Below are 14813 nucleotides of genomic sequence, written 5' to 3'. Positions count from 1 at the left end.
AAGCAACAATAACCAAGGGGTGGGGCGGGCTTACTGAAGCAAAGGGTCAATTCAGCTCAATATTTTTAATCTGTCATGATTTTTATTCTATCATTTCCTTTCAAACTGTTCATGTCAAGGGCTCACCACAACCTGACATCACATGGCTGAAAAATGATGAACCTGTATCCCCCTGGGTCAACATCATTAATGTTGAGGACTCGTCCAACCTCGTCATCCCCTCCTCAAACTATTCAGACTCAGGTGTTTACACCATCATGGCAAAGAACTCTAGTGGACAGTCCAGCTTTGATATACAGGTCAGAGTGGCAGGTAAGTCAATTATCTGAAAGAATAAGAAAGAATTTTACAATATATCTGAACATTACTGCAAGATCTTCAGATATAAACAAATCAGTGACAAATCAAGTGAGTGGACCTTAATGAAATATGGTAGTACTACTACTCTCAAACTAAAGTGCATAATTTTACAATACATATGACATAAATGGGGATGCATATTTCAACAACTAAAATGGCCTTATCAGTTTTTGGTTGAAAGAGAAAAAGGTAAAAAATATATGGTTAAATTAAAAAAAACTTGAAAATGTTATCTGTTGAGCATTACACATAAACGATAGTGTGTCCTATATCATTAAAAAGGTCTCAACTTGCAGATTACAACAAATATAATTGTTTCAGGTAGAGACCAAACAGTACCGGAAGTACAAAAAGTACATTAAAACAAAGTACACAATTGGTGTTTTGGTTTAAAGCTTCACCTGACATTAGAAAACCACTTACATTTATTTATAGCAGTTGTTCTCTATTCAAACAAGCCCAAACACAACATAACAGTACACATAGATCTTGGGGTAATCCTCATGGTGTGGCATGACATGCTGCTTTGCTAAAGATATAGGATCCATCCAGGATCCGACTGTCTCTCGATGATCATGATACAGTGTTTTCCAACATCATTTGAAAACATTGGAAAGTTCAACAAATATATGTGGATCTCAGGTATGGTGGTAGTACAATCAGTGACATTTTACAGTGGGAGTGCACTTGGACTAGATTGATTGCTCTGATTGACAAATCTTTCTTTTACCATCGAGCTAACAAGTAGTACTTATGTTAATTTATTATTGTCATGTGTGCAGGATTTTTCTTCTTTCCTAAAAAAAACAAAAAAAAAAACAATTTTGTCATTCATTTGATTGGGTGAACCAGCCGTCAATCTGAGTGAGCTGGTGCCACCTGGCCCTTATGTAGCCTCACCACTAATGCAAATGTATAAGTAGTTTGAGAATGTAAGATCACTTACAGCATCTTAAATTACTGCCATATCAACAACCTCCTTGTATATCCTATATGTGGAATATTTCAAAACCTTGCCTCAAGTAGCATTTATAAATTATGCAGAGAGCAAAAAGCAGACCAAAGTGCATCACCACTGTGAATGTGACTACACTGTTCAGTTTATCACACTAATAATTAGGCCTTGCTGCATGCAGGAGTAGCTCTAAGCGGGGGCAGTGCCCTTGTGTCAACAAGCAACTCTCAGTGCCCCTGTAAATTCATATATAACCAAATATTTTTAATTAGTCTACTTTTTGTAAGGCTGTTTAAATGGTTAAATGACTACTAGCACCACTACTGGCTATAAGGTCCTTTGGCGTACACAATTTCCATTGAATCCTTCATGTGCCAGTTTATTACTTTCATTGCCACACACGCCAACCCCTACAGCTTCAAAGCTTTCTTTATTTTTCTTCTGGCTACAGATGAACCAAAGCCTCCGGGCCCAGTGGTGCTAGAACAGGTTGTTTATGGCAAAGTCATTATCACATGGACTCCATCTTCAGACCAGGAGAAGGATGATCGACTGCACTACACGGTGGCAGAATGTAACTCCAGCACACGTGTTTGGCACACAATTGCCGACCGTCTGTTTTGCAACACTTACACTACCTCTGTCCACCCTGGTCGTGAATACCACTTCAGAGTCTATGCAAAAAATGATATGGGACTTTCTGATCCCTCTAAATCACCAACGTGGGGTATTAACGAGCTGAGAGGTAGGTTGCTGGAGAGTACAAACAAGTGCTCACTCATTTAATTGTCATATTACTCACTCTCATGTAATTCCAAACCTGAACAACTTTTACTTCCATAAAACACAAGAGAAGAAATGTTCAAGAGTTTTTTAATGGTTGCTCATTTTATGCAGTTGTGAATGTGGACTGTGAGGCTTTCAAGATTAAAGAAGGCTGTAAAAGCACCACACAAGTAGTTCATGATGATGCATGATATTACAGGTCTTCTGAAGCCTTAAAAAAAAAAGAAAAGAAAAAAAACAGACCAAAATAACAAAATCGTGAGATTCACACACTTTCATTGGTGCATTAAAGAAATAGCGATGTCTGGTTCATTAACAAATCATTATTTTGAATTCAATCTTTACAATGACTCGGGTGATCCGGTTTTCAAAACTACTCTGAATGATTCATTCATGAATCTGATTGATCTGGACTAAAGTTCAACACACTGACTCAATGATCTGATCATAGCAGTACATTAAGAGCAAGCAGTACAATTCTCCTTTTTTTTAATACTCTTACAGGTTTGGGATGACATGAGAATTAGCAAACAATGACAGAAATTAAATTTTTGGCTGAACTATCCTTTTTTCTCATGTCTAGTGCCACTAGTCACAAGCTCACCAGCTATGATAACATTTGAAAGGCCACCTTCCATCTTGGTTCCATTGAAAGTCCGCAGTCCACCACAGGGCTTTCAGCTATTCATGACCTGTGCTGTCCGTGGCTTCCCCACACCACATGTTGCATGGTACCTCAACAACATCTGCATTAACTCCAACAACAGCTACTACATCACAAATGCATATGGAGTCTGCTCTATGTACATCATCCGAGTTGGGCCAGAACATAGTGGCGAGTACAAAGTGGTGGCAGTCAACTCATTTGGCAAAGCTGAATGTTCCACCAAACTAACAGTGAGAGGTACGTAATGATTATTTCCATATTTGAATATGTTACTGCTACCATGAAATGCATCATAAATTACATTTTTATTCTGACTTTATTCTCTTTTCGATTTATTTACAGATTGAAATTCAGCACGCTGACAACCAGCTAGCTGGTGTACTGCAAACCAATATATAGTGAATAATTTTATGTAGAGCTGCTTAGGAATAATATGCACTGCAAAAAGCCCTACACTGCCAAGAGATATATTGGTGTATCACCGTTCGTGATATTTTTATTAGATATCAGAGATTAGATCAGATTAACAGCATATTAGTGCTGTTATAGCTAGAAGACTTGAATGTGAACTGTGTTTATTGAAAAAATAAAATATAAACAAAAAGTTTTCTGCTCACTTCTCTGGATGATAATTTTCAACAACAAAAAAAAAAGCATCAACATGAGATACTCTTAGCAGAGGTTGTTACACTACATGTATTCAACAAAAGATTTTTGATATGGAACACAAGGCATATTGGATATCATAAAAGGTTCAATTACGTTACTATGCCAATGCAAAGATCACCTGCCCTGGGCCAAATACAATAGATTTTGTACAAACGTAATGCAAGTTATCGACGACTTTGCTGAAGAATAAACATACTCATTTTGCTGCTTACCTTGTGGCTTCAGGTGGTGTTTCAGGTCATAGGGTGACGTTTGTGTTTACTCAATTTCCTGAAGTCCTGAGATGTCTCCAGGCTAACTCAAGCACAGGTCCTTGCAATTTGCCTGGCCCCAGACTTTGAGACAAGCTGTCTGGGCACGTCAAGCTTGGTAAACCCCTGTCAATGTAAAATGAAACCTTCCCTCAGGGCTGTGAGGGAAATATGCTGCCACATGAATATATATTTTTTACAAGGCCCGTGTTCATATCAATATAAGCCTCTAATATTATATCTGTAAAAGCTTTTAGACATTTCGAAATGCAATGGTCGAAAATCATCTGTAATAATCACACTCAAAGAACTCTTACCAGCAAAAATGCTTCAATTTTAAGAGCCATTTAAGATACACTTTAATTGTCCAATAAACATGCAATATGTTCGGTCATGTTACAAGAGATCGTCATCCCACTGTAAATGGCAAAGCCTGTATAGGGCAAGTGTCTACATTTAGGACATATATATGACTTTAACACTAAACTCACTCAGTTTTTCGATTGCAATCATAACATTTCTGCAAATAAGTGAACTACTGATGTAGTTCATAATCAGTTTGGTTAAATAATGACTAATAAACAATGTCTTGTTTGTAGATGCTTTCTTCAGTCAGACTTTGAGATCAGCTTCAATTCAAAAGATGGACATCAAAATAACATGATAACTTTTTTTGCAATGCCTGACATCACACAAAACAATCAAATTTAGCTTGACGATCAGAAAATGATATATGAATATGAATATCTGCTTCATGGGCTGGACATCCACCCCACCCCAGCTTCTCAAATAAAAGCTTTAACGTGACAGCTGATTGATTCAACTGCATGGAAGGTTTCCATTCGGTCCATCAATGTTCTTAACTGAACAAGCAGCATTGACGCCGAAGCTGAAGGAGCAGCGAGATTTTAAAGGTGAGTTTTCATTTTCTTTGACATGCAGCACAGGGAACGGATAAGGAATAATTCACCATTCCTAAAAGAAATTCACAGCTCACCCATAGTTATGAATTTCATCAGTCCTTGAACTATGAATAAATAATGGAAACAAATTTGGCTGAAAATAATGGTTTTGAGCACATGATTTTATTATCACAATGGGAAAACAGCTGCACATGTAAAACTGAGGGGAAAACCACTGAGAGTGATATGCTACACCACACAAGCAGTGGTTTTTCCTCTTAAGAGTTAGGACACATGAATATCTGCTGTAAGTGGTCATCTACTGGCATGCATTATTAATCTCTGCTATGAGAATCACTCTCATCCATGCCATCTCTTGACTTAACCATTTGATCATTGTTAACCAGTGGATGTGTTATGCAGAATTAAACAAACTTCTATTTGAAAATGCATGCCATTTTTTTTAAATCCAAGCTTTTGTTAAAAATATTTGTAATGAATCAATATGTTTGTCTTATTTTCCAATCAAAACATCCAAACCTCTTGTAAATCTTGTGAAATCTGGTAAAGAAAAACACTTTTACATAAGAAGCAAAGATAATACAACTTGTTTTCAGAAAATATATCTATTTAAAAAAAAAAAAAAAAAACAAGTCCAACAATATATTGTAATATTGTAAAAAAAACAAGATTTAATTTACTCATCCTCATGTCATTCCAAACCTCTGTGGCTTACTTTCTTCCACAAAAGACAGTGATAGGCATTCACTTTCATTTACATAAAAAGAAAGAAAATGGCAACTGAGGCTGTCAATTTTACAATTTACCAGTGGTCTAAGTAAAATAAATGTAATTGAAGAACAAAAATCTACACTAACAATCTTACATTTGCTTCTTGAGTGCATTTATTGTTTTGATGTATTTTATTTGGCTTTAGATTTTCTACTTTGTTTTGTACACAGGAGATAAAAAAAATGAGACAGCCAGACAAATAAAGTGAAAAGGGGAGGCTTTTGGATAGACTGTAGAGCTTGGCGCCAGATCGATTGACAAATGTTCAGGAAAGATGAGCAATCTGAATGAAAGGTTAAGGTTAGGACCTCAGAACATCATCATCCCAGCCTTATGGTGCAAAGCCATTGCTTCAGCCACTAAAAAAATGTCATTTCAAATGTTCTTTTCCCTCAGCAAGACACAGTTATTAAGCACCGGATGACTGTGTCAGATCCTTTTGGTTCTAAGCTAGGTAGAAAGAATAGTTTACGGTTCACATAATTTAGTTTTATTCGGGTGTGATCTGTCAAATGTTGGATAACTGTTTCTTTCCCCTTTGGCCTTGTAAAAGCATTGCTGAGGATCCTGTGAATCTTGGAATGCTAGTAAGTTTTTTACTGCCAGTCTAGTATTACGCACCATGTGATATGTATCAAATCAAATTCTTAATATATCTTTATTGGTCAACTTTTTGAAGGTCACGGCCTGATATATCTTCTTTAGGGCCATTAGGGGAAAGAAAGAGGGACACCTTTAAATAAAGGTGCAATGAGGTGCAAACTCTCTGTCTGGGGTTTAGGACTTAATCTATCCTAAATGAAAATCATGATTATTTGAGAAATGCAGTAGGTTTTATTACTAAATGAAGGAAATTGTGACATTTTTACATCAACAGCTTTATCAATAATAGACAATAACAAGACCTGAAAACAGATCGATTTTTTAGTACCTCATGAAAATAAAAATAAAGCATGATTTTGTGAGAATAAAATCATATATTTATGAGATTTAAGGCCTAATGTTTTATGAATAAACTAGAAATATTTAGAGAGAAATAAAATCACAATATTACAAGATGAGTTCATAAAATGAATAGGCCACTGCAGCAACAGCAAAAAATCTAAAAAGGATGCAACTGAATTACAGGATTTACTAAACAAAGAAGTCTTGTGGTGCATCGCATCAGCACAGTAATTATTACTATCTGAACACTTCAGTAGTTGCAAAGAACTTAATTTATTCAGAAGAAACAAACATTCATGCTCCACTTTGCTATTCTCGACCACATCACTTTGATATTACTTTCCTAACAACTTTATTCTCATATTATTACAATTTTAATCTCATGATATGACTCTCATAATTGTCTTTACTCTCAAAACACTTACTTATAGTTAGTGTGTGTACTGTGTAATAAAAGACAAACTTACAGCAGCTGGTTGTAATGATTATGTATAACAGAATATATATACTGTTTTCCATATGCAGCCTAATTTCTTGACTATTGGAACAAGATTAAAACACATTCTGAAGATGCCACAGCCTGTGGAAGAGATTGCTGTCGGTCAGGGTAAGTTATATTTGAATCAAAACATTATATTTGCAATGACTTGCATGATTTAATGACTTAAAATACAAATGTATGTCCCAAATAAAAAATAAGGCCTAGGCATATTGTGTTTGAAGGCTTCAGCTACAAAATCTCAACAGCTGCTGAGTTATCAACCTGCCGTCTTAAAAGCCAATCCTTAAGAGAACACTCTGAATTTTAGCTTTGACACACACATAATAAATGCACCACCACGCCTAAAACATTTATCCTTTATTTTGGTCCCTCCTTATTTGTTTTGGTCCAAACTTCCAAGGAAATATTGCCCTCATGTGGTTAAATATCAAGTGAAGGCAATAAAGACATCAGTTCTATTTTGAATAACATATTGTATATGTGTGTGGCTTATTTAGAAAAACAAAACATTCAGTGTTTAATAAAACACATAATTGTAATGATTGATGCAAATTAATGATTAAAGCGTATATCTTTAAAGTGGAGATCAAGAAGAGATCTAGAGTGCCTGGTGTTATGATCACCCAGTATGTCAAGGAACTGCCACGTGGAAAAACTACACCTGATTTCACCAGAAAACCAATTGCCTCGACAGTCCAAGAAGGTACAATATAATAATAATAATTAATAAGCATTGCTATTGTTAAGAAAAGTAAAAAATATAAATTTAAAAGACTTGTTCTATTCAGTTGTTCATAAATTCACACTAATACCTGATATATTGTCTATTCTGTAGATTTAATTAAACATTTATGTGTTAGTTGAGAAGTCATTTAGCTATAATGAAAAAGTAGTACCTTCTGGGTAGTAGATCCTTCATAAGCATAAACCTCAGATATGATTAATGGATTGCCTTTCTGTAACTGCAGGCAGAGTGGCCATGTTCAAAGCGGTGGTGAGCGGAGATCCAGCACCAACTGTAACATGGGCTCGCAACAAGGGAGACACTTCTGATCCAGAAAAATATAAGCCAAGATATGATGAAAGGACTAGAGAACATGTTCTAGAGGTAACATACCAATGCCAAACCTTTGGATCTGAAATTACAACATTATCATACAGTACAGCATATATGATGATGGATCCTCCTAAAGTCAAATTATTGTTTCATTTGTTGCATTCAAACAGATAGTAAATGTGCAAGTAGATCAAGCAGATACGTACAAATGTTTTGCAACAAATCAATTGGGAAAAGCCATGTGCACAGCTACATTGAGTGTATTTGCAGGTAGGCAATATATTTTCATTTGAAAAAGCACAATATTCAAGAATATTACCATAATCAAATCTAGGCAATTAGATCTGTTGTATAATCTGAATGCATGCTCATATTTATGCAATGTTCTTATGGTAGTTCCTTTCTTTGTCTTTTAGTTGGATTCAAGAAAAAGTCAAGTGGCGCATTAAAAAAAGGTGGATATGTTAATCCTGAAATATAAAATAAATGTAAAGAGGGGCATTTTATTTACATGCCATATTGATAATGTATGGTGTATTCTGTTTTGTTTGATAAGATAACCAAACCAACGATCCTGAGGACTTCAGGAAAATGCTTAGGAAAACCACGTAATTGTTTAACTTCTCAATTGTTAGGGAATCAAGTGTTTAAGAAATCTCTATTATAAATCAAAGTCACTTTTTTCTTTCATCAAAATGAAAATCTTTCTGTCTAGAATTGTCAAGAAGAGAAAAGAAAAACCCAAGAAAGAGGGAGAGATTGATCCAAAATTCTGGGACGTGATGCTAAGTGCCAAAAAATCTGATTATGAGCGCATCTGTCAAGAATTTGGAGTCACTGACTATCGGTGGATGCTTAAACAGCTTAACCTGAAGAAAAAGGAGAAGGAGGATGAACAAGCAAAGGTATTTGTCAGCAATTCAATCATCTCGTTCTGGTGTCTCGCTAGATTTGTCAGTCAATTTCCAATCATTTTGAGTTGAGACTCTGCCTTGAGACACCCTTCTGTAATTGCAACAGCCAATTTCTCTAATAATTTCTAGTGTTTTTTTTTTTTAAGTATATTCAGTAAAGTTTTAAATTTACTTCTCAACTCACATGTTTTATGTCTTATAGGTGGTTGAAAATGTTGAAAATATGAAGCAGATTGAAGTGAAGACAAGTGGCAGAGCTGAGTTTGAGTTTGATATGAAGCTTAAGGACACAAACAGTCAAATTTATCTCTACAAAGTAAGTTCAAATGGTTTTTACACTGATAAAAAAACAAACAAAAAAACAATGTCATCTAGAACAAACAAAAGCATATTTAAAACCCTTCACTCTTTCCAGGATGGTGAAATGCTTGATTATGGTAATGGAACTGATGATTCCTCCAAACACAATATGAAGAAAACAGGTGATAAATACAAGTTTAGCATAAACAATCTTGGCTTAAATGATGGCGGACTATACCAAGTGGATGTTGAAGATGTCAACATTATTTCAACGACTTTAGCAAGTAAGAAAGCATTTCATTTTTAGCATTTCAAATAAAATACTGTAAAGTACATCTCTACATCCATTTTATTAATCATTTCCCTACAGTTCCTGATGTGGAATTTGATAGTATGCTAAAAAATGCTAAAGTGGTTGAGGGGCAGGATGCAGTGTTTGAGGGCGTTTTTTCTGGCCCTGTACCTCAAATCACTTGGTGTGCCAATAACATCTCTGTTGAGCATGGAGACAAGTACAATATCACAGTCTCTGAAGACAAGCTCACCCACAGATTGGTAGTAAAGAACTGCAAAAAAGAGGACAAGGGCGTGTACACAGCTATTGCTGGGATTAAATCATCCAGGGCCACCCTTGTTGTTGATGGTAAGTCTTCAAGAAGACCAAAGAAACATCCTCTTTCAGCATACTTTTTACACTGCCATGTATATCAAACAGGCCAATGATCTATTATTCTTTGTTATGCTCTATGCACATCAGAGGACCCTAACGCCAAGGGAAAAGGTCGAGGTGCTGCAAGGGACGGAGCAGATGATCTTGCAAGACGTCTGGCAGATGAACAGGCCAGACTGCAAAGAGAAAAAGATGAAGCAACCAGGAGTGGCAAGGGTACAGATGGGAGAGGTGATGGAACTGATGGCCATGGTGGTGCAGCGGATGGTCGTGGTGATGGAGCGGATGGCCATGGAGGATTTGGCGGAGATGGAAGAGATGGATGTGGAGGAGATGCGACAGGGAAGTATGGACAAGGTGGCCTTGGAGGACTTGACGGAAGTGGAAGGAACGGACTTGGAGGAGATGCGACAGGGAAATACAGACAAGGAGGAGATGGTAAAGATGGAAGTGGGAAGAGTGGAAAGGATTCTGGAATGGGTTTGGGAGCAGATGGACTGGGAGGCCAGTCAGCTGTGGTTGGATCTGGTGGAGATGGTACAGGTATGCTAATGACAAACTTGTTGTCAGCATTTTACATTGCTTATTATTTAATTTCCATGAACAACTTATCACTTAGTCTTGATAAGTTGTTCATGGAAACAAGTTATTATAATTCATTCAAATGCATTCGTTCCAGATGATAAAGTGCACTTTGCAAGTGGCTTAACAGACAAAAATGCTCTCCGTGGCAAACCTGCAGAGCTAGTGTGTAAACTAAGTACTGACAAAATTGATGGTGCGTGGTATAAAGATGGAAATAAGGTATGTTTGTGTATCGTAGCAATATGTCACTGACTGTTCACTTTTCACTGACAAATACAGAGTTTAATATTAATATAAATCTTTTTCATCAGCTGACTTCCAATGATGGAGTGGTGATCTCTAAGGATGGTTGTACACATAAGCTCATTATCCAGAATTGCAAGGATTCTGATGCAGGTCTGTATCATTTTGAGGTGAATGGTTGCAAGACAGAGGCCATGGTGAGAGTTGGAGGTAATCATGTTAAATTTTCATTTTTACATTTGGCTAGCACGAGGAAATTACTGTCAGTTTGGCCATTACAATAATCTTTTCTGCTGTATATTGCTTCTATTTTTACCAGATCTTCCAGAATTCGACCCTGATGCTTTGCAAAAGTTCTCCAACCCTGTGATAGTGAAAGCAGGCCAGAGTGCATCTTTTAAGATGTCATTTCCTCCACAAGCTTCACTGGAGATTAAATGGTTTAAAAATGGCTCGGAGCTTCTTGATGGTGGTTCGGTGAAAGTGGTGAAGGAATCAAACCACAGTCGTCTTCAAATAAAAGATTGCCTACGATCGGACACTGGTCAAATCAAAATCCAGCTAAAAAATCATTTTGGTTCTATTGAAGCTTTGTCAAGCCTTAAAGTACTAGGTGAGTACAATATATCTGCAATTAAACTGTTACCAAAACAAACAGACTACTATATTTTAAGTAACACACATCTGTTCCCCTGACAGACAGGCCAGGTCCACCACAGGGCCCACTAGAAGTGAATGAAAGCACATCCTCAGTCCTTGAACTGAAATGGAATCCTCCGAAAGATGATGGTGGATCAGAAGTGACTAACTACATAATTGAGCGTCAACAGGTTGGGCAGAATACCTGGAAAAGGGTTGGGGATATTTCAGCTAACCATCTAACCTTCAGAGACAAAAACGTGTCTCTTGGCAAGACGTACATCTATCGCATCTATGCTGAGAATCTTGAGGGCGTCAGTGAAGCGATGGAGACTAAAAAAATCATGGCTGGTTCTTTAAGTAAACTCCTTAAGTCTTTACTGCTATTTTTTTCACATGAGAAATACTGAAGTCATCTAATATTTATATCACCTATGTGTTGGCAGTGTTCCCTGGTCCACCAGGCACGCCAAAGGTGGTCAGTGCACTCAAAAACTGTATAAACCTAACATGGACCCCACCAGAGAAAGATGGAGGAAATAAAATCTTGGGCTACCAGCTAGAGAAACGCAAGAAAGATACAAACCAGTGGGTGACCCTGAACCCAGTTAAGGACCCTATCCAAGGTATTTTTTTTTTATTTCAAAGCTCCACACTGAATGAAAGGCACTGACTTCCAGCTCCACTAAATGTTGAGTCTGGAAAACAACTGCTATGGCAAATCAATGATAATAACCATTAGCAAGCACCTAACCGCAAAATACATATATTGTAAGTGGTCTCTACCTCTTACAGATCTGAAGTATGCAGTTAAGGACGTGTCAGAGGGGTCAGAGTATGAGTTCAGAGTAACAGCCATTAATATGTCTGGGCCTGGAGAACCCAGTGCTCCTTCTATGATGGTCTGCGCTAAAAACCCCAACAGTAAGTCACAGTCACATGATTAAGAAATCAAGTTAAGTTCAAACATCTTTACTGATTTCAAACAATTGTTTTCAGTGAAGCCCCATTTCAAAGATCCTGAAGACTTTATGGTTGTGAGATCAGGAAATTCTGTCAGAATCAAAATTAATTATGAGGTAAAGATCCACATCTACATATCCACAATTTACTTATTTACCTTCTTCAAAAAGATAGAAATTGATATTCGGCACACAGGCCTCTCCACCGCCAGACATTACTTGGCTTAAGAATGGGGAACCTGTATCTCCCTGGAACAAGATCATTCATGCTGATGGCACTTGCACGCTTGTCATACCCTCCTCAAAGTACTCAGATTCAGGAGTCTACACCATTGTGGCTAAAAACTCAAGCGGGCAAGCCAGCTTTGACATAGAGGTCAGAGTAACAGGTAAGCTGCATTTGATGTAAATGATATAGCTGTGATCACACAATGTAAACAAGTTTAGTGCTGTGCTGCATACAATCTGTTGCAAATATACAGGTCCTTTTCAAAAAATTATCATATTGTGATAAAGTTCATCATTTTCTGTAATGTACTGATAAACATTAGACTTTCATATATTTTAGATTCATTACAACACAACTGAAGTAGTTCAAGCCTTTTATTGTTTTAATATTGATGATTTTGGCATACAGCTCATGAAAACCCAAAATTCCTATCTCAAAAAATTAGCATATTTCATCGACCAATAAAAGAAAAGTGTTTTTAATACAAAAAAAGTCAACCTTCAAATAATTATGTTCAGTTATGCACTCAATACTTGGTCGGGAATCCTTTTGCAGAAATGACTGCTTCAATGCGGCGTGGCATGGAGGCAATCAGCCTGTGGCACTGCTGAGGTGTTATGGAGGCCCAGGATGCTTCGATAGCGGCCTTAAGCTCATCCAGAGTGTTGGGTCTTGCGTCTCTCAACTTTCTCTTCACAATATCCCACAGATTCTCTATGGGGTTCAGGTCAGGAGAGTTGGCAGGCCAATTGAGCACAGTAATACCATGGTCAGTAAACCATTTACCAGTGGTTTTGGCACTGTGAGCAGGTGCCAGGTCGTGCTGAAAAATGAAATCTTCATCTCCATAAAGCTTTTCAGCAGATGGAAGCATGAAGTGCTCCAAAATCTCCTGATAGCTAGCTGCATTGACCCTGCCCTTGATAAAACACAGTGGACCAACACCAGCATCACTGACTGTGGGTACTTGACACTGGACTTCAGGCATTTTGGCATTTCCCTCTCCCCAGTCTTCCTCCAGACTCTGGCACCTTGATTTCCGAATGACATGCAAAATTAGCTTTCATCCGAAAAGAGTACTTTGGACCACTGAGCAACAGTCCAGTGCTGCTTCTCTGTAGCCCAGGTCAGGCGCTTCTGCCGCTGTTTCTGGTTCAAAAGTGGCTTGACCTGGGGAATGCGGCACCTGTAGCCCATTTCCTGCACACGCCTGTACACGGTGGCTCTGGATGTTTCTACTCCAGACTCAGTCCACTGCTTCCGCAGGTCCCCCAAGCTCTGGAATCGGTCCTTCTCCACAATCTTCCTCAGGGTCCGGTCACCTCTTCTGGTTGTGCTGCGTTTTCTGCCACACTTTTTCCTTCCCACAGACTTCCCACTGAGGTGCCTTGATACAGCACTCTGGGAACAGCCTATTCGTTCAGAAATTTCTTTCTGTGTCTTACCCTCTTGCTTGAGGGTGTCAATGATGGCCTTCTGGACAGCAGTCAGGTCGGCAGTCTTACCCATGATTGCGGTTTTGAGTAATGAACCAGGCTGGGAGTTTTTAAAAGCCTCAGGAATCTTTTGCAGGTGTTTAGAGTTAATTAGTTGATTCAGATGATTAGGTTAATAGCTCGTTTAGAGAACCTTTTCATGATATGCAAATTTTTTGAGATAGGAATTTTGGGTTTTCATGAGCTGTATGCCAAAATCATCAATATTAAAACAATAAAAGGCTTGAACTACTTCAGTTGTGTTGTAATGAATCTAAAATATATGAAAGTCTAATGTTTATCAGTACATTACAGAAAATAATGAACTTTATCACAATATGCTAATTTTTTGAAAAGGACCTGTATATTGTAAATATTCATTGTTCAAAGTAATGTTTCATGCTTTAAGCCTAGGCGAGACCACACCTTCAGAGACAACAAACCAGAAAAGAACATTTCAAAGAAATAAAGCATTACTCATAAGTGAAAGAAACTATTGCATAGATATTTATATTCCTATCAAATAATCCTACTTTATGTGGCTACAGATGAACCCAAGCCCCCAGGCCCAGTGGAGCTAGAACAGGTGGTTTATGGCAAAGTCATTATCTCATGGATTCCTTCTCCAGACCACAACAAAGATGACCGACTGCACTACGTGGTGGAAGAATATAACTCCAACACACGCATTTGGCGCAGAATAGCCGACCACCTTCTCTGTACTACCTACACTACCAGCATTCAACCAGGTCAAGAATATCACTTTAGAGTCTATGCAAAAAATGATATGGGACTTTCTGATCCTTCAAAATCACCAACATGGGGCGTAAACAACAATAAAGGTGGGTAGCAGGACCACTACCAGTTTAGCTTATTGTTTTGCACAATGCTAAGTACTTAGGGCTTTTTC

General features: G+C 37.7%; 1 protein-coding gene across 1 annotated transcript in view; it reads left to right on the top strand.

Annotated features, from left to right (window-relative positions):
* Nucleotides 1–14813, top strand: part of igfn1.4 (immunoglobulin like and fibronectin type III domain containing 1, tandem duplicate 4) — a gene marked incomplete at both ends in the record, with an annotated part of 31909 nt that overhangs the window by 9715 nt on the left and 7381 nt on the right. The window contains 21 exons of the mRNA XM_079377987.1: nt 120–312; nt 1767–2060; nt 2685–3005; nt 7410–7532; nt 7798–7937; nt 8057–8156; nt 8443–8494; nt 8602–8791; nt 9003–9116; nt 9216–9384; nt 9471–9743; nt 9858–10313; nt 10450–10574; nt 10667–10808; nt 10918–11211; nt 11298–11597; nt 11684–11863; nt 12033–12161; nt 12237–12316; nt 12396–12588; nt 14452–14745. Coding sequence (XP_079234113.1) covers nt 120–312; nt 1767–2060; nt 2685–3005; nt 7410–7532; nt 7798–7937; nt 8057–8156; nt 8443–8494; nt 8602–8791; nt 9003–9116; nt 9216–9384; nt 9471–9743; nt 9858–10313; nt 10450–10574; nt 10667–10808; nt 10918–11211; nt 11298–11597; nt 11684–11863; nt 12033–12161; nt 12237–12316; nt 12396–12588; nt 14452–14745 — 4162 coding nt within the window. The remainder of the gene's footprint in view (nt 1–119; nt 313–1766; nt 2061–2684; nt 3006–7409; nt 7533–7797; nt 7938–8056; nt 8157–8442; nt 8495–8601; nt 8792–9002; nt 9117–9215; nt 9385–9470; nt 9744–9857; nt 10314–10449; nt 10575–10666; nt 10809–10917; nt 11212–11297; nt 11598–11683; nt 11864–12032; nt 12162–12236; nt 12317–12395; nt 12589–14451; nt 14746–14813) is intronic.

This window comes from Barbus barbus (assembly GCF_936440315.1).
Source record: "Barbus barbus genome assembly, chromosome: 25".
NCBI lineage: Eukaryota > Metazoa > Chordata > Actinopteri > Cypriniformes > Cyprinidae > Barbus > Barbus barbus.
The sequence above is the reverse complement of the archived record's forward strand: the minus strand, read 5'-3'. Positions and strand labels throughout refer to the sequence as shown.